Source organism: Polyodon spathula, unplaced genomic scaffold (genome assembly GCF_017654505.1).
Source record: "Polyodon spathula isolate WHYD16114869_AA unplaced genomic scaffold, ASM1765450v1 scaffolds_784, whole genome shotgun sequence".
In the NCBI taxonomy this organism is placed as follows: Eukaryota; Metazoa; Chordata; class Actinopteri; order Acipenseriformes; family Polyodontidae; genus Polyodon; species Polyodon spathula.
Window position 1 is genome coordinate 116567 of NW_024472272.1, and position 20207 is coordinate 136773.

General features: G+C 47.6%; 2 protein-coding genes across 8 annotated transcripts in view; one reads left to right on the forward strand and one right to left on the reverse strand.

Annotated features, from left to right (window-relative positions):
- Positions 1 to 130: 130 nt before the first annotated feature.
- On the forward strand, positions 131 to 14119 carry LOC121308817 (pre-mRNA-processing factor 40 homolog B-like). Of its 7 annotated transcripts, none has more exons than XR_005948566.1 (27): positions 132 to 234; positions 1264 to 1344; positions 1760 to 1903; positions 2350 to 2421; positions 2587 to 2617; positions 4000 to 4016; positions 4690 to 4767; positions 4914 to 5021; positions 5491 to 5611; positions 5964 to 5991; positions 6124 to 6324; positions 6576 to 6684; positions 6811 to 6875; positions 6967 to 7131; positions 7383 to 7491; positions 7677 to 7827; positions 8658 to 8791; positions 9032 to 9146; positions 9711 to 9802; positions 10223 to 10339; positions 10772 to 10909; positions 11403 to 11498; positions 11610 to 11696; positions 12158 to 12296; positions 12415 to 12677; positions 12981 to 13568; positions 13817 to 14119. XR_005948566.1 is itself a non-coding variant. In XM_041241471.1 (27 exons), the coding sequence occupies exons 1-27, from the start codon at positions 163 to 165 to the stop codon at positions 13071 to 13073; spliced, it is 2751 nt and encodes a 916-aa protein (XP_041097405.1). In that variant the 5' UTR covers positions 133 to 162; the 3' UTR covers positions 13074 to 14119. The 7 variants fall into 7 exon arrangements, 6 of the variants coding, with proteins under 6 accessions (XP_041097404.1, XP_041097402.1, XP_041097405.1 ...); XM_041241471.1 differs by having other exon boundaries at positions 133 to 234; positions 12415 to 12476; positions 12552 to 12677; positions 12981 to 14119; XM_041241472.1 differs by having other exon boundaries at positions 135 to 234; positions 12158 to 12260; positions 12415 to 12476; positions 12552 to 12677; positions 12981 to 14119.
- Positions 14120 to 15825: 1706 nt separating this feature from the next.
- Positions 15826 to 20207, reverse strand: part of LOC121308819 (formin-like protein 3) — a 37075-nt gene continuing 32693 nt past the window's right edge. The window contains 5 exon segments of the mRNA XM_041241475.1: positions 15826 to 16084; positions 17876 to 17998; positions 18107 to 18239; positions 18730 to 18822; positions 19896 to 19997. Coding sequence (XP_041097409.1) covers positions 17907 to 17998; positions 18107 to 18239; positions 18730 to 18822; positions 19896 to 19997 — 420 coding nt within the window. The 3' untranslated portion in view covers positions 15826 to 16084; positions 17876 to 17906.

Sequence of the window (20207 nt, forward strand, 5' to 3'; positions counted from 1 at the left end):
ACAGGATCCAGTCTACAGCAGTCGAACCTGCGTTTATTGCAGTCTGCTATCGCTTTAATAACATTCGGCAGAGAAAGAGTTAACTGACCCCCCCCCCCCCCCCCCCCCCCCCCCCATAGAAATTTGTGTGTGGTCTTTTTCAGCAGCTTTGTGTCTGAACCAATGCAGTTGCGTGTTACTGCAGAGTGGGCTGTACGCGCAGCGGCTGAGAGATTCTTCAATCCGCACGGAATGGTAACGATGAAAACATCTCGCTGCTTTTCATTTTCTGCTGCACGTTGTATTTTACCATTGTGTTTTTATATGGCATGTAATCATGATGTGTTCGTTTTCTGAATGCTTCTTCCAGTGTCGTGCCATGTTTCACAGACATGCTTGCAAATAGATCACAAACAGACAACATCCATAGAAATGCATGCTCGTAATTAATAATATACCGTACACAGCTAACAGGGACCATTCTGCATTGATGCCTGGGTTAAAAACGTCATCATTCATCAGTGCACGCTCACACAATCAACGGAGAAGTAATGCATTCTCAAATCCACAGTGACTGAGACAGTGGAACACGCAAGCATGAATAGACTGAGACAGCGTACTATTTACTGGTCTTTTATTTTTATATATGGTAGTTTACATAGCAAACCACCTCAGAGCACTTCACAGTCAAAACAGTTCCATTCAAATAAAAAATAAGCATTGCTTCCTGTGGGTGAAAGGAACCATTTGATACAGAAGAGTCTTGCAATGGGGGTAGTTTTTGGGTCCACATGTCGGGTCGGTACTGTATTATAATAAATACTTACCGAAGAGAGAGGGGTACTGAGGCCATTTCACATCACTAACACACTGCAGCACTGCAGCACTGTTCCACTTAACACAGCATCTCAACACACTTACTAGTGTCTGTATGTATCCACCCGCTCCCACTGAAGATGCAAGGGCTGATCAATAGACTCTGAAAGGCAACCGCGTTCTGTCTTTCCAATTTCCCCAAAGAAAAAGCCTGTTAGAAACAGAGCCATAAATCACATGAAGAGAAACCCAATACAAAACCACACTGCTGTAGACCAGACCTTAATGGCAGCGATTCATTCATTCAGTGCTATATTTAGGGTGGGATATATTTAGTATGTGTTATATAGGCTAAATGTACCGTTCTGTAAGTGAGAGTCAGACACGGTGCTCAGGTGTGTGTCGGCAATGGAGTTCACCTCTCTCTGTCTCTCTATGTGTGTCTCTCTCTGTATTTATTTGTTGCAGTCTGGGACGGAGTCTGGAAGCGGACCGCCAGGACAGCCTTCACCATTCCCCAGCACCCCTCCAATGATGCCCCCCCCTTTCGTAAGTAGGGACACAAAAAACCCCTTTAAAAGAAAATTCCCCCCCCCCCGTACCCCCCCCCCCCCACCCTGGGACTCCCCCCCCCCACCAACAAAGTTGTTTCCGTCCAAGTGCCGACTATAGCTCATTATTACTTGAGTGTTTTAGCGAACCATTCTGCACACAAATAACACAATGTGTGTATTTAAATGTTACTGTTCTTCCCTTGTGTATATGTGAGGACGCATGGTAGTGACGCAGTGAAGCCGCAAATTGATTGAGAAGCCGGTGAGCGGCATCTCCTCTCCCGTATAGGTTCAATTGGGCAGGTATACTTCTGTAAGCTTCATATAAAAAAAAACCTTTATATATGCATCCTGATATGATCACTGTGCTTGAAACTTTTATTTTAATTAGTCTGCCTTTACCCTTTCAGATGCCTCCCCCAGGAATGCCGCCTCCTTTCCCTCCGATAGGGATCCCCCCAATGGGTCAGCGCCCCCCCGCCATGCCCCCAATGCCTCTTGGCATGATGCCTCCCATGATGCCCCCAATGAGCGGACCCCCTCCCATGGGACAGGTGAGAGAAGAGGTAGCCTTGAGCCTCCTGCACAGAACCACATTCATGAAAACAGTTCAGATCTTTAACATCATGCAATCAAAGAGACTGCAGAGTGAGGTCGACTGGAACCCAGAACACCACTGCAGTACTTCAGGTTATATTTCAACATGTTCAAGTTTTCCATTAAGTAGATGGAAAGCTACAGAGCAGTGTGCAATTCAATATGTTAACTTAACATTATTCAGCAGCTTTCGTTCAACTTGATGAAGCAAAGTGAGTTCATTCTGTTGGGTGGTGCAATACTTTTGGCCAGTGCTGTATGTTTTTTAAATAGAAAAAATAAATATTACAGAACTAGCAAGACATGCAGCATTTATAGCTTCAGCCATCCTGTGCTGTTTCTAACTCTGTTTGAAGTGACACTGGATTCCATTGACCTTTGTCCTCGGGGTCTCTCTTGTTAGATGATGCCCCCAATGATGCCAGGTATGATCATGCCAGCCATGCCACCTGGGCCCGTTGCCGCCCCCACACCGGTAAGTACCCCACTCCTGACATACGCCACTGTGAAACCAGCCATGTCTTTTATTTTAAGTATTTTAGCGGTATGCTCATGCAGAACTTGATACATTTCTAACATGCATTGAGAAGAGCTGATGATTTAAATACTCATTCCTTTTTTATACTTCTCTCCGTCGCAGGCATCTGCATCAGCTTCAGACTCTGTAACAGGTGAGCTCTTCAGGTACTTTATTCACAGGTCTTGTTTTGTCCCCAGACGGCTTCTGTTTACTAGCTGATTGGACTGGGGATTAGCTGATCAGAAATATACATCACTGTAAAAAAAAAAAAAAAAAAAATCATAATAATAACTTTGACATTTTTAGAATCTGTGCGTGAGGAATGCTCAAACCCAGCATTCTCCTGGCTTGGCTACAGGAATCAACTCTCCTAGTCAAGCAGGGAATCGTACCTCAAGATTATATTTACATTCAGTTTCATAAACTTGTCATATGATAAAACAGCCCTGGACAGTTCTTGAAAACACTGCCTCTAATCTTGCATTTAGCTCTTTGAAAATTGTTAAGGCTAAGGTTAAAGTTATGGTAAGGGTTAGGGTTAGGGTAAGGTTGTGGTTAGATTAAGGTTGGGGTTAGATTAAGGTAAGGGTTAGGGTAAGGTTGGGGTTAGATTAAGGTAAGGGTTAGGGTAAGGTTGGGGTTAGATTAAGGTAAGGGTTAGGGTAAGGTTGGGGTTAGATTAAGGTAAGGGTTAGGGTAAGGTTGGGGTTAGATTAAGGTAAGGGTTAGGGTAAGGTTGGGGTTAGATTAAGGTAAGGGTTAGGGTAAGGTTGGGGTTAGATTAAGGTAAGGGTTTGGGGTTAGATTAAGGTAAGGGTTAGGGTAAGGTTGGGGTTAGATTAAGGTAAGGGTTAGGGTAAGGTTGGGGTTAGATTAAGGTAAGGGTTAGGGTAAGGTTGGGGTTAGATTAAGGTAAGGGTTAGGGTAAGGTTGGGGTTAGATTAAGGTAAGGGTTAGGGTAAGGTTGGGGTTAGATTAAGGTAAGGGTTAGGGTAAGGTTGGGGTTAGATTAAGGTAAGGGTTAGGGTAAGGTTGGGGTTAGATTAAGGTAAGGGTTAGGGTAAGGTTGGGGTTAGATTAAGGTAAGGGTTAGGGTAAGGTTGGGGTTAGATTAAGGTAAGGGTTAGGGTAAGGTTGGGGTTAGATTAAGGTAAGGGTTAGGGTAAGGTTGGGGTTAGATTAAGGTAAGGGTTAGGGTAAGGTTGGGGTTAGATTAAGGTAAGGTTTAGGGTAAGGTTGGGGTTAGATTAAGGTAAGGGTTAGGGTAAGGTTGGGGTTAGATTAAGGTAAGGGTTAGGGTAAGGTTGTGGTTAGATTAAGGTAAGGGTTAGGGTAAGGTTGGGGTTAGATTAAGGTAAGGGTTAGGGTAAGGTTGGGGTTAGATTAAGGTAAGGGTTAGGGTAAGGTTCCGGTAGCCATATAGTATACAGTGTCTATATAGTGGTATATAGTGTCACCTTTGATAAATGAAAGTTAATTCTAAAATATTTTCTGTATCTTTTCTCTCCTGTTTTTTGTTCCTCTGTTCTCCAGCATCTCAGGCGACTCTGGTGAGTGACATTGTGTCATGCTGCTCTGGTGAGTGACATTGTGTCATGTCGCTCTGGTGAGTGACATTGTGTCATGCTGCTCTGGTGAGTGACATTGTGTCATGTCGCTCTGGTGAGTGACATTGTGTCATGCTGCTCTGGTGAGTGACATTGTGTCATGTCGCTCTGGTGAGTGACATTGTGTCATGCTGCTCTGGTGAGTGACATTGTGTCATGCTGCTCTGGTGAGTGACATTGTGTCATGTCGCTCTGGTGAGTGACATTGTGTCATGCTGCTCTGGTGAGTGACATTGTGTCATGTCGCTCTGGTGAGTGACATTGTGTCATGCTGCTCTGGTGAGTGACATTGTGTCATGTCGCTCTGGTGAGTGACATTGTGTCATGCTGCTCTGGTGAGTGACATTGTGTCATGCTGCTCTGGTGAGTGACATTGTGTCATGTCGCTCTGGTGAGTGACATTGTGTCATGTCGCTCTGGCATTAATTAAAAGGGGGTAGGTAGCACAGAGAGTCTTTCTCTCCCCCTTCCGTTTGCTTTATATACAGTATATGTGCTCGGATGTATTTTCAATGTTTGGAAGCAATTCAATCAAACCCTAATATTTTTTACAACTGACATTTCTGCCCAACCCAGACACCCCACTGGTAATGTTCTCTTGTTGCTGATTTGTCAGATCCCCAACCCTGCCTGTCCCACCTCCCAGCAGCCAGAGACTGCGGGCAGCTCTCCAGGGCAGGAGCAATCCATGAAGGTACGTGCAGGAGTTTGGGGGGTGCGTCTGGCAGTCCGGCGCGGCGCGGCTGTGCTGGGTTGGAGGCAGTTACACCGCTGTACTGTTTTCCAGCTTGTGCCTCCCTGTCTGCTTTCATTGTGCCTGTGTGTCTGCTTCTCTCGAAGGCTCTCTGGACAGAGCACAAGGCCCCTGATGGGAGGACATATTTTTACAACCCAGAATCGAAGCAGTCTACCTGGGAGAAACCAGACGAGCTCAAGTCTAAAGCGGAGGTAAAAATAAATCAATTGGGGGAGGAGGGTTCCATTCATGATTCTCCTCTACTTGCCTCTCTGTGTTCCTGGCTGGAATGACCCTAGATTTTATTAGAGAGTTTTTACAGCATCAAGCAGTCCCCCTGGATTGCATCAGCCACTTGTAGGGATGGACTCCCATTGCGTAGCAGCTTGATCCAGTCCTGGTTTTCAGTGTAATAAGATGCACCAGCGTTACCTGTACATTGTGGCTCCTCAAGCTTGTATTATAAACCTGGAGTGGGTGAGTCTGCTGTGCAGTAGGAGTCTTATTTCCATCCCTGGCTTATTTGCAGGGGTTAATCTCAGGATCACCACAGAGAGCTGGGTGATGCAGCACAGGTTGAATCCTCAGTGTTGTAAAATCAGGCTGTGGTTTGCGTGGTGTAAGCTGATCGACCCCCCAAATGGAAGTGTTGTGATTTGCGATCGCGCTTCTCTTCTGCAGCTCCTGCTGTCTCGGTGCCCCTGGAAAGAGTACCGATCGGACACGGGGAAACCCTACTACTACAACTCCCAGAGCAAGGAGTCTCGCTGGACCAAGCCCAAGGACCTGGAGGAGCTGGAAGGTATGGAAACCCTTTCAGATCTCCACCCAGGGAGTGCATCATGTGCAGGGTGTTACCACTCATTGGGGCTGGGGTTGGGGTTGGGGTTAGGGTTAGGGTTAAATGTAGATTGGGGTTGGGGTTAGGGTTAAATGTAGCAGAGGCTCGCAGGAAGCCGCTTCTGACACGGTACGAAGCCACAGCTGAGAAAGCATATTGCTGTCGGTGGGAACACTGCACAGCTGTGACAGCAGGCTTCTGAACAGTGACAGCATTGCACCAGCAGCACAGCGTCTGTTCAGTTCCTTTAGTGTCACAAAGTAACTCCTCTCTCTCTCCCTCTCTCTCTCTCTCTCTCTCTCTCTCTCTGCAGGAATGATCAAGCAGGAGGAAGCACCTGGGTGAGTTTTTGCTTGGTATGGCTCCTATTTTGAGCTTCTGGGATGGGTTTCACTAAGAGTCTGATTAACCCCAGTGTGTATAGGTCTCAGGCACTTGCTGTTAAACTCGTCCAAACCCTCGCTCTCCTCCAGGAAGTCCCCGGAGCTCTCGGCTGCAGACCCAGTTGTGGCCTCCAGGGGTGCTGTGGTGTCCGTCCATTCGCTGGAACCTGAGCCCGCCCCCTCGGAAGAGGAGCAGCAGGACCCCCCGGCCTCGCTGCCTGACGGAGAGGGGGGGAACACTGCGCTTGAGGAGGGAGCAACAGCGGGGCAGCCCGAAGAACAGGCAGCCAGGTACCCAGACGTCACCATCATCGTCAGCACTTAGAGGAACGGATCTGAAATCACAGAACTGCAGACTGTTCCCAGAGCAAGACAAGGCAGCTCAGCGCCGGGGTAGCGAGAGACTGTGTGTGTGTGTGTGTGTGTGTGTGTGTGTGTGTGTGTGTGTGTGTGTGTGTGAACGAGTGTTTACACTGTTAAGAAGACATTACTTTGGGCAGTAAGAAAGTTTTTTGTTTCTGTTGGTTGTTGCCGAGATGCAGTGAGCCGAGGAGGGAGGAAGAGGAGAAGACGGAGCTGGAGAAGAGGACCTGCACCTGGAGCAGCAAGGAGGAAGCCAAGCAGGCTTTCAAAGAGCTGCTGAAGGACAAGGTGTGGGACGGAGGCTGAAATTGCCCAGTGTCTGCTCCCCCCTCCCCCCTCCCCCCTCCCCCTCCCTCTGCTCTCTACATCACTCTCTCTCTCTCTCTGTCTGTCTGTCTCCTGACTCTCACACAGGGGGTTCCCTCCAACGCATCCTGGGAACAGGCCATGAAGATGATCATCAACAACCCCAGATACAGGTACAGGTTGAAAGTGTGCTGGAGGTGTCTCTGTGTGCTGTATGGGGAGGGCAGTCAGGGGTGATGGTCCGTGTTCTTGCTCCCCGCACAGCGCCCTCCCAAAGCTGAGTGAGAAGAAGCAGGCCTTCAATGCGTACAAGGCCCAGCGGGAGAAGGAGGAGAAGGAGGAGGCTCGGCTCAGAGCCAAGGAGGCCAAGGAGAGGCTGCAGAGATACCTGGAGCAACACGAATGCATGACCTCCACCACGCGATACAGGTCAGCCAGCCAGCTCCTAAACACTGTGAGACAGACTGACAGATCCTAAAACACACTATCCAAAACTACAGCGACAGTAATATGTTAGAATATTTGAAAAACGGGTTCTTCGGATGCCATTGTGGAATTTTGAAATGAAGTTTGGAGTTGTTCAAATCACACACAAGTCCAAATCCTCTCTCGCAGGAACGCCACAGCTTGGAGTCCTGCTCGATCTGAGAAGCTGATGATGTTGTTTCATTTTGCCCCAGGAAAGCAGAGCAGATGTTTGGGGAGCTGGAGGTGTGGGCGGTGGTCCCGGAGCGAGAACGCAAGGAGATCTACGATGATGTGCTCTTCTTCCTGGCCAGGAAAGAGAAGGTAACATCCTCTCCTGCCAGAAACCAGACCGTCTGAACAGGAGCATCTGACATTCTAAACGTCCTCCAGGCTGGATGTTTTTATGATGCACTTTGGGCTCCTTTGCTGTTACTTTTCAAGTGAGCTTTCCTGGTTTGTTTCTGTAAGATCACACAGCTGAAGCCCTTCTTGTTTTGTTCTGCTAGGAGGAGGCCAAGCACATCCGTAAGAGGAACACCCAGGAGCTGAAGAGCATTCTGGACAGCATGAGCAGTGTGAGCTACCAGACCAGCTGGTCAGAGGCACAGCAGAACCTCATGGACAACCCCACCTTCGCAGGGGACCAGGACTTGCAGAGTATGTGCAGGTTTGGTCGCCTCACTGCAGTAAAGACATCGCTGCCCTCAAGAAGGTGCAGAGAAGGGCAGCGAGGCTGATCCGAGGATTCGTGACAGGAGCGAAGAGGAAAGGGTTAAAATAATGACATCTCCTCAGCCTAGAAAAAAAGGGAAAAGAGGGGGCTTGATTTGAAGGTTATAAAAGTGAAAAAAAGGTAGCGATAAAGTCCAAGACGCAACTTCAGAATTCAGCACAAGAGGGCATAAGTGGAAGCGAAGTAAAACTGAGTTTAAATTAGACACATGCACACACTCACACGCACGCACACGCATGCACACACACCCCCAGTAGGGGAGGCCGTGTGCTAACAAGGGATGAGCCTTGATGAGCCGAATGGCCTGTTCTGACTCCTACACTTATGTTGTTATGTGAAGAGCAGCTATATTAATGAGCTGAACCACGGAACATCTCACCACTGTCACCCCAAGAGTGTTCACCCCTTCACTGCTATGCTTTACAATGCTTCCCTATGCTTTACCAGACCTCTCTGTGTTTACAATGCTTCCCTGTGCTTTACCAGACCTCTCGGTGCTTTACAATGTTTCCCCATGCTTTACCAGACCTCTCTGTGCTTTACAATGCTTCCCTATGCTTTACCAGACCTCTCTTTGTTGTGCTTTACAATGCTTCCCTGTGCTTTACCAGACCTCTCTATGTTTACAAAGCTTTCCTATGCTTTACCAGACCTCTCTGTGCTTTACAATGCTTTCGCTTTGCTTCATTACACTTTGCTGTGCTGTTAGTGTGGGGATCATTTGTAAGGGACTCCCTCCTGCCTGTGTCCTCAGACATGGACAAGGAGGACGCTCTGATCTGCTTCGAGGAGCACATCCGTGCGCTGGAGAAGGAGGAGGAGGAGGACAAGGAGAAGACCCGGCTCCGAGAGCGGAGACAGCAACGCAAGAACCGAGAGTACTTCCAGGTCAGAGCAGGAAGCATGAGCTCATCGTGTCCAGGTCACCAGTGGAATTGAGAACTGCTGTTTTGAATAGCTCTGAAGGGATGGGAATAAGACTCCTGCTGCATTCCATACCTGTACACTGGGGCTGATCAAGCTGCCAGCAAAACCTGGAATGGGTGATACTGCTGTCTTATTCCCATCCCTGGCTATAGATGGTAGACAAGGCTGTAAAAGCTGAAAGCTGGCCCCTGTTTCTCTCAGGCTTTCCTGGATGAGCTGCACGAGACTGGGCAGCTGCACTCCATGTCCACCTGGGTGGAGCTCTACCCCTCCGTCAGCAGTGACTTCCGATTCGCCAGCCTGCTGGGACAGCCAGGTAAGGGTTAACAGAAGCTGGTAAGTATTATTACTTATTTATCTGACAGACGCCTTTATCCAAGGGGACTCACAGCTGTTATAGGGCAGCACAGGGTTACAATGCAAGCTTTATATTTAAAATACAGTGTAGTTTACACTAAATTCAAAAATACAATATGAACTAGGATGCAGCAAGTTAGGATTACAGGTAGTTATAGCTACAGTGACGTAATAGTGCAACGAGCGCATTAGCTGAGGATCCAGCAGCACATTCACTGCAATGCTACTGTAGCTGAACCTTGGCACACCTGCGCAATTGTAATTATACAATATAATTGATCGATTTTACAGTTCAATTACACAGTTCTTTGTCATTCGAGCCTTTATTCGTTGTATTTTCAACCACTTTTGGGAACCCCATTTCTTTGAAGAAAAAAAAATAAAACGATATTTGCACAATATCGCCCTCATGTGGCATTAGAGCGACATAGCCCGAAAACTGATCAAGCAGAGTTGTTCTAATTATGCAGTGAAAGACACACGCAGCCTCTTCCTGTCCTCACACACCGTGTTCACTTTCCAGGCTCCACCCCCTTAGATCTGTTTAAGTTTTACGTCGAGGATCTGAAAGCCCGTTTCCATGACGAGAAGAACATTCTAAAAGACATTCTGAAGGTAAGCGCTTCCCTTCGTCTCCGTGGCAACCCCTCAGCTGTGAGCTGTGTTCGTTTTGCTCTGTTTGATGTTGTGGTGTTTATCATGTTATCATTGATGTAATAGTATTGGAATCAGCGTCTCTTTTAAAAGCGGTGTGAGGTTTAAGAATTGAAATAAACATGGAATGCGGTACTTTGTTAAGCCTTATAGTGCAGCCTCATTGTGCAACAATATTTAAAAAACAATGTGTTCCAAATACCCACATTACATTCGACATTCAACGCTTGGTTTACAACATGTGTCACCCAGTATTAACTGAGATAATCACCTTTTCTTTCAAGCAATTAGCAGCACATTTCACTCTACAAGGAGAGTCCTGGTGACAGCGGTGTACACAGGCAAGTCATTCAGTCTGTCTGTCTGTCTGTCTGTCTGCAGGACAGGGATTTCGCAGTGGAGGTCAGCACCACGTTTGAAGACTTTGCCCACGTCATCAGCTTCGACAAGAGAGCTGCCGCGTTGGACGCTGGCAACATTAAACTGACCTTCAACAGCGTGAGTGCCCAAAATATCTCTGCCAAAAACACACAAACACAGAGACAGCCATGTTCCTGCAGCAGGGTTTTCAAATGAAGTAGACTTTGCATTTAATCATCATCAGACCAAGAACAGTGGGGTAGAGCACCTTCATGTGTTGTTCGTGATACAAGCCAATGTGAATTCTTGGGCTTTTCCTTTACTGGTACTCTCTTCAGTCGAGGGGTCATGCCAGAGCCACTAAAGGCTTTGAAAGGCGCTGCTGTGGAAGGTGCCCAGTCCTGTGCAGTCTGTGCAGTGTCAGGCCAGTGCTTCTAATCAGTAGCCAGTTGGCTATAATGATCTAAACTGTGGTCTGTGATGCTGTGCGGTCAGGGCAGTGCAGTGCTGTTTGTGTTCTTACTGGGTTGTGCCGCTCAAGTCCTGGGCGCCGTGTGTTTTGGTCTGCAGCTGCTGGAGAAGGCAGAGGCACGGGAGAGGGAGAGGGAGAAGGAGGAAGCGCGGAAACTGCGCAGGAAGGAAGCTGCCTTCAAGAGCATGCTGAAGCAGGCGACGCCCCTCCTCGAGCCAGGCTCCAGCTGGGAGGAGGTGAGGGCGGATTTACGGCACGTTGCGGTCTCGCCATGTTGACAGTCCTTCAAGGCACGCTGCGTGCCAAGCCGGGGGCTGTGTGTAAGATGTAAAGGAATAGTGTTAGGGTTAGGGTTAGGGAGGAGGTGAGGGCGGTCTCACCATGTTGACAGTCCTTCAAGCCACGCTGCGTGCCAAGCCGGGGGCTGTGTGTAAGATGTAAAGGAATAGTGTTAGGGTTAGGGTTAGGGAGGAGGTGAGGGCGGTCTCGCAGTATTGACAGTCCTTCAAGCCACGCTGCGTGCCAAGCCGGGGGCTGTGTGTAAGATGTAAAGGAATAGTGTTAGGGTTAGGGTTAGGGAGGAGGTGAGGGCGGTCTCGCAGTATTGACAGTCCTTCAGGGCACGCTGCGTGCCAAGCTGGGGGCTGTGTGTAAGATGTAAAGGAATAGTGTTGGATGGTTTTACTGTATCTGGGTGCTGGGTCGCTGTAATCCTGTTTCCTCTCGCAGGTGCGGGAGCGCTTTCTCAGTGACTCTGCCTTCGATCAGATAACTCTGGAGTCGGAGCGGATCCGGCTCTTTAAAGAGTTCACCCAGGTGCTGGAGGTAAAGCCAGGGGTTACCTTGTAAGGCTTCTGAAGCTCTTCTATAGCAGCCGTGCTGCCTCTCTTCTGTGTGTCGAGGGGGTTACCTCTTCTCTTTCTGTTTCGCCTGCAGAACGAATGCCAGCACCACCACGCCAAGAGCAAGAAGCACTCGAAAAAGTCAAAAAAACACCATCGCAAGAGATCCCATTCCCGATCAGTAAGAGCCCTCCTCCAGGGTTTAGTAAAGCTGCTTCTGGAGTCGAAGCATGTTGACTTCATGCAGACTAACAGGAGAATAAACCCCACGCTGTCTGATAGTGCAGCGTGAACTGATTGTTCCCATTCTCAGCTCTCCACAGAAATCAGGAGCTGACAGTCGTTGGTGATTTACCATTCCACGTGAAACAAGTGAAGAAACAGCGGCTTGAGTTTGCAGTGATTGCTGCTTTTATTACTCTACAGCGAGCCACACAAACCCACGCAGCTTTCCCCTCGCTTGTTTCTCTTGATAAATCAGACTGATCAACACCAGTGACCCTCTCGTGTGGAGAGTTTTATCCGAACAGTCAGTTCGTGCAGCATTAATAATTTGAGCCACTGCAGTACAAGCCAATGATTGAAAGCGAATCCTCTCTGTGCCATCAGTGTGTTCACACCTTCGACTGCTTCTCCCTCCAGGGCTCGGAGTCTGAGGATGATGAGCACCAGCACCGCTCCCAGAAGAAGAAGAAGCGCAACCACTCCGAGTCCGGGTCCGAGCGCTTCTCCTCCCCGGAATCAGGTACCTCCTGCAGGGACATGCCCAGCACAGTCCTGGGTGAGACATTGTCCCTAAAACTGCACTGAAACAGGGGCTGCTTTCCAGCACAGCAGCGCAAGCATTTTGTCAGCTCTCAGACAGATCACTACTCATGCTTTCCTTGTTTCTTTGAAAGATCACAGCTCTAGGAAATCCAAGAAGCAGAAGAAGAAGAGCAAAAAGAGAAGACGCAGATCGGTGAGTCTCGCGCAGTCAGGAGCGTGTCTGGAGGGGAGCTGGCAGGGAAGTGACAACGCGCTTCTATTCCCACAGAACACTCCGGAAAAGGAGGGAGAGCCGGAGAAGAGCAGGAAGGAGCGGGAGAAGGACAAGGACAGGGAGAGCGAGCGGGCCGAGGTGCGGCACAAATCGCCCAAACACTCCGGCAAGAAAGAGAAGGTAAGCAGAGCAGTGGAGGAAGAATCTCAAGAAAGCTGTGAGAGTTCCAGGTCTCCTTGGGAAGCCGAGGGAACACAAGGCTTGGATCGTGGTTTCATCAGGGGGAGACTTGGGGTCTGGCTGTGGCTGATCAAGCTTGTGTTGCATGGGATCTCAGGCAGGCGACTACAATTGAATCGCAGCTCAAGAACTCGGGTGACAGAACCGGCATTCTAGAAATTCTTAAAAATGAAGCAGAACGATTGGGGGAAAGCTATCCGTTTCCGTTAATGAGCAGGTTGTTAAGTTGCTTGTGTTCTCTAGACAGGATGGGACACCTCAGAGAGCGAGCTGAGCGAAGGAGAGCTGGAGAAGAGGAGACGGACCCTCCTGCAGCAGCTGGGTGATGACCAGTGAACAGACTCCTTACTGGAAGAGGCTCCTACCCCAGCAAGTGCCCACAAACCTGGGCAGGCTGGGGGGGGAAGGCGTCCAGTCCAGAGAAGAGCCGTGTGAGGAACACTGAGTTTGGAACCCCCCATTTCTGGTACTCGCCACAAATCATAGGTCTCTATGCAGGGTCGCCCTGAAACATTCAGACAACCTAGAAGCAACTCTCTGTAGATGGACTTCGCAGCCTACCAGAAAGCAGCTTCAGACTATTCTGCTAACGTTTCCCAGTTTCACTCGTCTGCTTTCTCCACGGTGTGAAAGGAGGGTCTTGGACAGGAGTTTAAAAAGGTCACGTTTGCCAGACCTGTGAGATTTTCAGTCTGGAAACAAGAGCCCTGCCTTCTGGATTGAACACGACGCACTGGACTGTCAGGCAGCCCCTAAAGCTCTGGCGTCTGTTTATATTGTGCTGTACCGGGATCGTTCAGGGACGCTCGCTTTCCACTGCGATAGGAACAGGTTTGTTTTTTGACAGTAAAACCATTTTAAAAGATTGGACACATTTCCCAGTGAAGTGTGTGCGTTTTAGCGATCGCGCTGCACAATGAATGGGTGATTATTAGATTTTATTGCTGTTCATTTCTGTGCAGGAAGGCTGTTGCATTATATGGCCATCGTTAAATATTGGCTTCAGTATAAATCAGTTTTTTTGAGAGTGTTAAAAAAAAAAAAAAATAATAATAATTTCCATTTTGCTTCTCAATCAGAACTTCCAGAATAACCACCCCTTGCTGCAAGGAGAGCAAGCTTGTTAATCAATGACACTTCAGACCAGAAATCAAGTTGGTTTTTTTTTTTGGTAATTTATTAAGAATATGTACAGAGTTTCTGATCTGGAGGCTAGAATCAGGTTTGGCATAGTTTTACAAAATAAAGTGTGACACAGGAATGAAACAAAAGGTTTTACTTTATACATTTACAACAGATATAGAGGGGGGTGTATATATGTTTATCAAACAACATTAACTGGATAGTGTATACTTTTGCACTGAGATCCTTTTGTAGCTAAACATAAAACAATAGACAAGAACAAAACCAGGAGGGCAAGGCTCTGTTTGAAACGAGAAGCGAGCTCTGGAATCCTGGTTTGAAACATTGCTGGCAGTCTGGATATCCTGTGAGCTGCAAACAGACTGAAGCTGGTAATCCCTCCCGGACTGCCTCAGCTAGGGTACACCAGCTGTTAGCTAACGGTACGTGCTGTCAAAACCAACAGCTCTAAACTGTCCCTCAAACACAATCTAAAAACAGCTGCATCATTTCTTTTACTCTGATCACGACAGTTACACACCGTGGCTGTTTCATGGCACTGGCCTTTTTGCACAAGTTACCTGGTAAGCAATTCCCAGTGCACTGGCTGGCTATTTAAATCTCTGCTGTCACTAGTTTCAGGAGCCCGACAGCTGGATGCATGGAATGGTTACTGCTTTAAAGCAACAGTGCAGGTGGTTTGAATAGCTACTTGAAATCAGCTCTCCCTCACTTTCTCTCCGAAACGCGGTGTTTGTGATACATTATGCTGCTTCTGTTGGGTTCTTTCTTTTGCCCCCAAAACAGCAGGAGAGGCGCGCTGCTGTGGACTTCAATACCAATGCAAGAAGAGGCGCCGTGTTCCTAGATAAACCCTTTCAGGATCTCAGGACGGCACAGGAGGTCTCGGGGAAGAGAACTCGCGCTGCAGAGCACAGAGAACCTTTGGGTTTGGTCTATAAAATTTATACTGGCAGTTTTATAATATTGAAAGTTATTCAGCATTGCCACTTAGTGTTTAGAGGAAACAAACAAAAATGCATTCTTCAATTGAACAGTGGTGTACTGAACATGCTTAAAGCACTCTCACATTCTGTGACCCTGAGTTCAGATCATATTCTTAATAACTACACTGAAGAGTCTGTAATAAAGGGCTTTCAGTGCAGTCTGCTCTCCTAACAGTTATTTATTATTATATATATATATATATATATATATATATATATATATATATATATATATATATATATATATATATATATATATATATATATATAAATGTGTTCTGCAGCTGCTTGCCGGCACGTACACTGCAGGTCCCAGCTAGGCGTCAGTCTGTATTAAAAAGCTGTGCGGTTCTGCACTGCTTGGGAAGAGGTTTGCTAGCACTGGACGAGATCACTATGGGAATTCAGAATCTTCCCAATTCCGCATTCCGGAACTCAAACGAGGGTGTTTTGCATTCGGCTGCTAGGAGCTTCGGCTTAGTGTTAACACATTAAATAAATCAGATTGTTTGCGATCGTGAGGAACCCACTCGCTGGAGACCCCTCCTGCCGCCCGCATGACACCTGTCACCCCTCCTCTCCACGCTCTGCTCAAACAGACGCTGCAGGGGCTTACTGGTGATCCAGTTCAAATTCAAGATATTCCAGAACAGCTTCAACCTTTTTGCTCCACTGCTTTGATAAACTCACTGTTAACAGCGATGCCAAAAAGCTTCCACAGGAAAAGAGATAACTTCTTTCAGAGAAGCAAGCACACTGCGCTCTCCATGTGCAGTATCAGTGAGGAAGGGCAAAGCGCAGAGAGGCTAAACAGAGTCACTATACAGTATTGCATATTTAAAGATAAAAAAGTAAAAAAATTATATTAATAGGTTTTTAAAAAAAATGTACAAATTATGGCTGAAACACTTTAGCAGTAACACTGTAATACTTCCATGAACCTCTTTTTTTTTGAAGAAGAAGAAGAAGAAAAGCAACGACCGTCTTATTTGGTTTTAGTAGGAAGCAGCCTCGTTCCTTCAAGGTCACCGGGGGTAGGAGGGAGGGATGCATTCTCCAAATTCCTTCTGAAAAATCCCATCCGATTCCAGTCTGCTGCGGAGGGGTAAACTCCAAGACAGAGCGCGGCTCCGAGGACCCCCCCCCACCCCCCTCACACTCTCCTCCAGCCATTCCGGATCACCGCATCAGCTCGCAGAAAGGGCTGGCTCCTGAGATCTGTGAACAAAAATATCAATTCATTACAAAACAAATCCATCGCTGAGGCTTTGGAAGATTCTCTGAGAAAGCAGGTGCTTCGAACCTTTGCCCTCTTCAGCAATGTCTACAGCAAAGCGCCCCCTGGCTGATCAAACCCGCCATGCTCCTGCTCATTGCTTCGTATGGTTATCTTAAGCAGCAGCTGGACACTAGGAGTCTTTATCTGTAATCCAGCAATCTGGCAATACATTATGGGCCTGCAGACTAGCAGTCTGTAAATCTGAGGGAACATGGAGCCACTTTGGGGCTCGGAACTTGGTTTCAGGAGACTGTGTAGGTTTCAGGTCGCTGCACGGCACACCAGGGGAGACTCAGGGTTTGATAGAGCAGCCTCAAACTAGGGCTCCTGGAACCAGGTTTCAAGATGCTGCTCCTGAAAAAAGTGGCTTTGTGTTCCCTCAGCTCATGAGGCAGCCAGTTGTGATCAGCCTATAATACAAGCAAGCAGCTGCAATAGACCTTACGCACCTTAGACTAAAGACTGAGCCTGCTTTGAAAGATAACGACATGGATTTCTGGGGTGGTTTGTCTGTAGACTTCAGCTTGATAAAAGGGCAGAGCAGAGCTGTATCTCTAATCAACCATATCAGGCTGTTACTATGGACTATTTCAGCACCACCCACTGGCATCACATTGTTACTGCAGCTGGCACTCATTCCTAATGAGCAGAGTTTAGCTCAGCACTGGACTTGGTAAAAGCATGTTTTAAAAATACATTTAAAAAGCAAAAGCAGCATTTTTATTAGTAACAGCCGTTATCTTCTAGTTATCTGGAGTTCTATAAGCCCAGGAGTTTTAATCTAGAATTAAAAGGTGCTGGGGAATAGAACAGCAGTTTCGTACATCCTAAAAACCTTCCGAAACGTTTGTCTGCTGTAATCTGGCACTGAAAGGAGGGGGCACAGTAATGAAACTACAAATAAAGAAATCCATTAGCTGTGCAACTTGTTTTGCAATAGAAAGCCCCTCTTGAAATGTATTTCGTCTTGCTCTATGGGAATGAGGTTTGCTACAGCGTGAAGCTGGAAGCTGGCAAGCTGTCTGCTGCTGCTTAGCGGTGACGCTTGGTCAGTCTTACCCGCGGTTTAGAATTTGAAAACTTAATGAGGTGCCTCTTTCTTTCAGCTGCAAGGAGAAAGACAACGAGTGAAGGGTGAGTGAGGGGTTAAAAACAGATTGAAAGAAAAGGCACAGTTAATTTGTGAATGAAAGAAACAGTCGTGTTTTTTTTTGTTTTTTTTAAATTAACACAGCCAAACACCTTCAGAAAGAGGACTAACAAATAACAAAGTTGAAACGACTCGAATCTGTATCTATGTCCTGCTGAATCCCTGTTCATTTTATATATCATTTTAAATGCTAAAGAAACTGAAGCAACATAAGTTTTGGTTGCTTTCGGGGGAAACTGCAATTTAGGTCAAATAGTTGTCTTTAAAATGATGCCGGATTTAAGGTGGTATTGCAGTTTGGAGTCAAGCACAACCACAAACTAGCAACACTTCAACTGGGGTGCACCTTAAGAGACTCTTTTAAAAGGGGTTTGACTGCGCCTGTGTCTGCAGTAAGGATGTAGCAGTGCTCGGAGGATACCGCTGCACACAGACCCTGTAGAAATGAGAAGGGAAGGTCTGGGTTAGTAGCAGATGGATGGCTGGATGCAATGAAGGACTGGAGACTCTGCTGGCATGCACAGCTCACTGTAAGTCATGCATGCAGGTGGAGTTGCTGGGGGAGGGGGTAAGGCTCGACCTGGGCAGGGTGCTGCTGGGCGGAGAGGGCACTAACAGTTGGACTCCTCACAGAGGACCGTATCGCAGAAGAACCGCGAGCCCCTCTTGGCTGTTCGGGCCGTGAACGGGACACTCTTCAGCACTGCCGGGATTTGGATCGGAGGAGAGAGACACAGAGAGAGAGAGAACATCACACCGGGAACACACAGTGGAAAAAGACAGCGCCTGAATGGGGAGCGCGTTGCCCTACCTGTTATAATATCCTCAATGGTGCCGTCCTTCCCCTCGTACACAGGCCTGTGCTCCTTGGCCTGCCTCCTCCTCAGCTCAGTGATCAGGTCGTGCTGCTGGTGCTGCCTCTTGCTGTTCTTCTGGACCTGAGACTGATGGAGGCAAACAAGCTCTACTGTGCTGTACTCAAGGTGCTTTCGTCTGGGGTCATGTTAGAATCTCTCAAACAAGCCCAAGACTTCTGAGTGAGGACAGATTCCTAACCACATGAATCACTACAGGGGCCTGCCGTCAGTACATTATCAATAAAGAGGAACCTTTGCATGGAATGCAGCTCCTCTGCTGCGCCAGTGTCTTCCAGGTCGGGTTATGACCCCCAAAGCGGCGTTTAAAACACAGAAGTTAATTGCCATTGATTGGTGCCCCGGTTGTAAAGGTGAGGGAAGGACAGCTTTGGTTTGAAAATCGACACATTATTAAATACATCCCTGCATTAATCTAGAAATGCTTGTTAAAGGAGAGTATGAGAGTTGTTAGGCTGGGAGCCCTGTGCCGAACCCTGGGCAGTTCAAAGGGAGCTCTACTCACTGCGGGGCTCCCTCGCTGCCCCGCCTCTGGTGCAGCCCGGCGTAGGACGCTTACCTTGGGATCCTGCTGCTTGGCCTCCTGGGCCAGCATCTTCTCCCTCATGGCTTCCTCCTGCTTCTTCCTCTGCTCGTTTTCCTGCTCCGCTTCCTTTGAATTGAAAGAAAGAAAACAGCGTGACGCTTCTCCGAATAGCACTGGAGTCACACTGCTCCTGTCTGAACCCAGCAAGCTGCTAAGTGGCTCCGAGTGGCTCAAATACTTCACACATAAAATAAAGAAAAACACTTTGATCCTTCATCAGGAGAAAGTGGGAGCGCATGAACCAAGAGCTTTAGAATTGGAAGGTGAATGAAAACATTCTGTTCACATGGCAACGTTGACTGCAAAAGTATGGAACCCTGGGAGTGTGTGACATCATAGTGACACGGTCACAGTCTGAAGAGCACTTCAGAGTCACTTCATTTTTTTTTTTGACAGCAACAGGACAAAACCCAAATGTATTCAGGTGTTTAAAACTGAAGGCACCTCCCGAATCTGCTGCCTAGAGAAGAGATCGCAAGCACTGATCTATACACCTCATTTACTTAAATATATCACAAGAGACTATACAGGGGTGCAAAGCAATTAGTATTTCTAATATTTAAAGCCATGTCAAGGGTATTTTTATTAAAGAATATTCATGATAGTCCATTTATGTGAATTTGTAAAAACTGAATAAATGCATTCTTTAGGTGGGCTGGCCTCACATTACCATGTAAAAGAAAAGGAACATTTGCATTGTAATTGAATCCTGACGGCTGTCCTGTTCTTGAATTATTCACTTTGGGTTATTCACACAGTTTAATAAAATCCGCAGCAAACAATGTGAGGAAGCCAGGGCTATTCCGGAGCCTAGCAGCTCCTCCCGAGCTTTGAGAATGGGGCTGTGCTGGGGGGAGGAAACACCAGAGAGGTCTTCGAAACACCTTTTAAACCTCAAACTGAAGCCGACCGAGATGCTAAAGGCGCGGTTTTAATGTAAACAGAGAGGGGAAAGTGATCCGCTGACTGTCTGACGTAACAACATGATCCAACAGCGAGAGATTTCCTCCCCTGCGTCAGAGCCCCTTTCCTGGCAGCAGCAGCTCCTCCCTCCCTTCCAGTGCCAGCTCTCCTCCTGGCCCTCCTCAATGGAAAGCAAACCCCTGTGTGTGCAAGTCGTATTCAAAGATACAGCTTACCTTGTAGGCCTTCACAAAGCGGACGAACACGGGGAAGAATACGGAGGGGGGGGTCGTCTTCTCATTCTCCCCATAGTAACGAACCACTGTATTGAAGGCCTCCTGCAGGGGGGGATTGGGGGAGAGGTGGGGGGGGGGTCAGGTGTTTGGTCTAGCGATTACTAAGCAGTGTTTAAAATAATGGCTTGATTCAGAACACTCTACAGTCAGCACTCCTAAAATCATCACCTTTCCTGTAAATGACTGGAGGACGTTTGCTGCACTAGATAACTACTCTGTGTTTTCGTCAGCCTCCTTATGCAACCTCAGCGT

Bases quoted from the DNA above. Each gene is read 5' to 3' on its own strand.
- LOC121308817 (XM_041241468.1), top strand. From the start codon at position 163: ATGCAGTTGCGTGTTACTGCAGAGTGGGCTGTACGCGCAGCGGCTGAG. The intron at 235-1,263 runs GTAACGATGAAA...TATTTGTTGCAG, and splicing joins TCTTCAATCCGCACGGAATG to TCTGGGACGGAGTCTGGAAG. The intron at 7,828-8,657 runs GTATGTGCAGGT...CTGTGTCCTCAG, and splicing joins AGGGGACCAGGACTTGCAGA to ACATGGACAAGGAGGACGCT.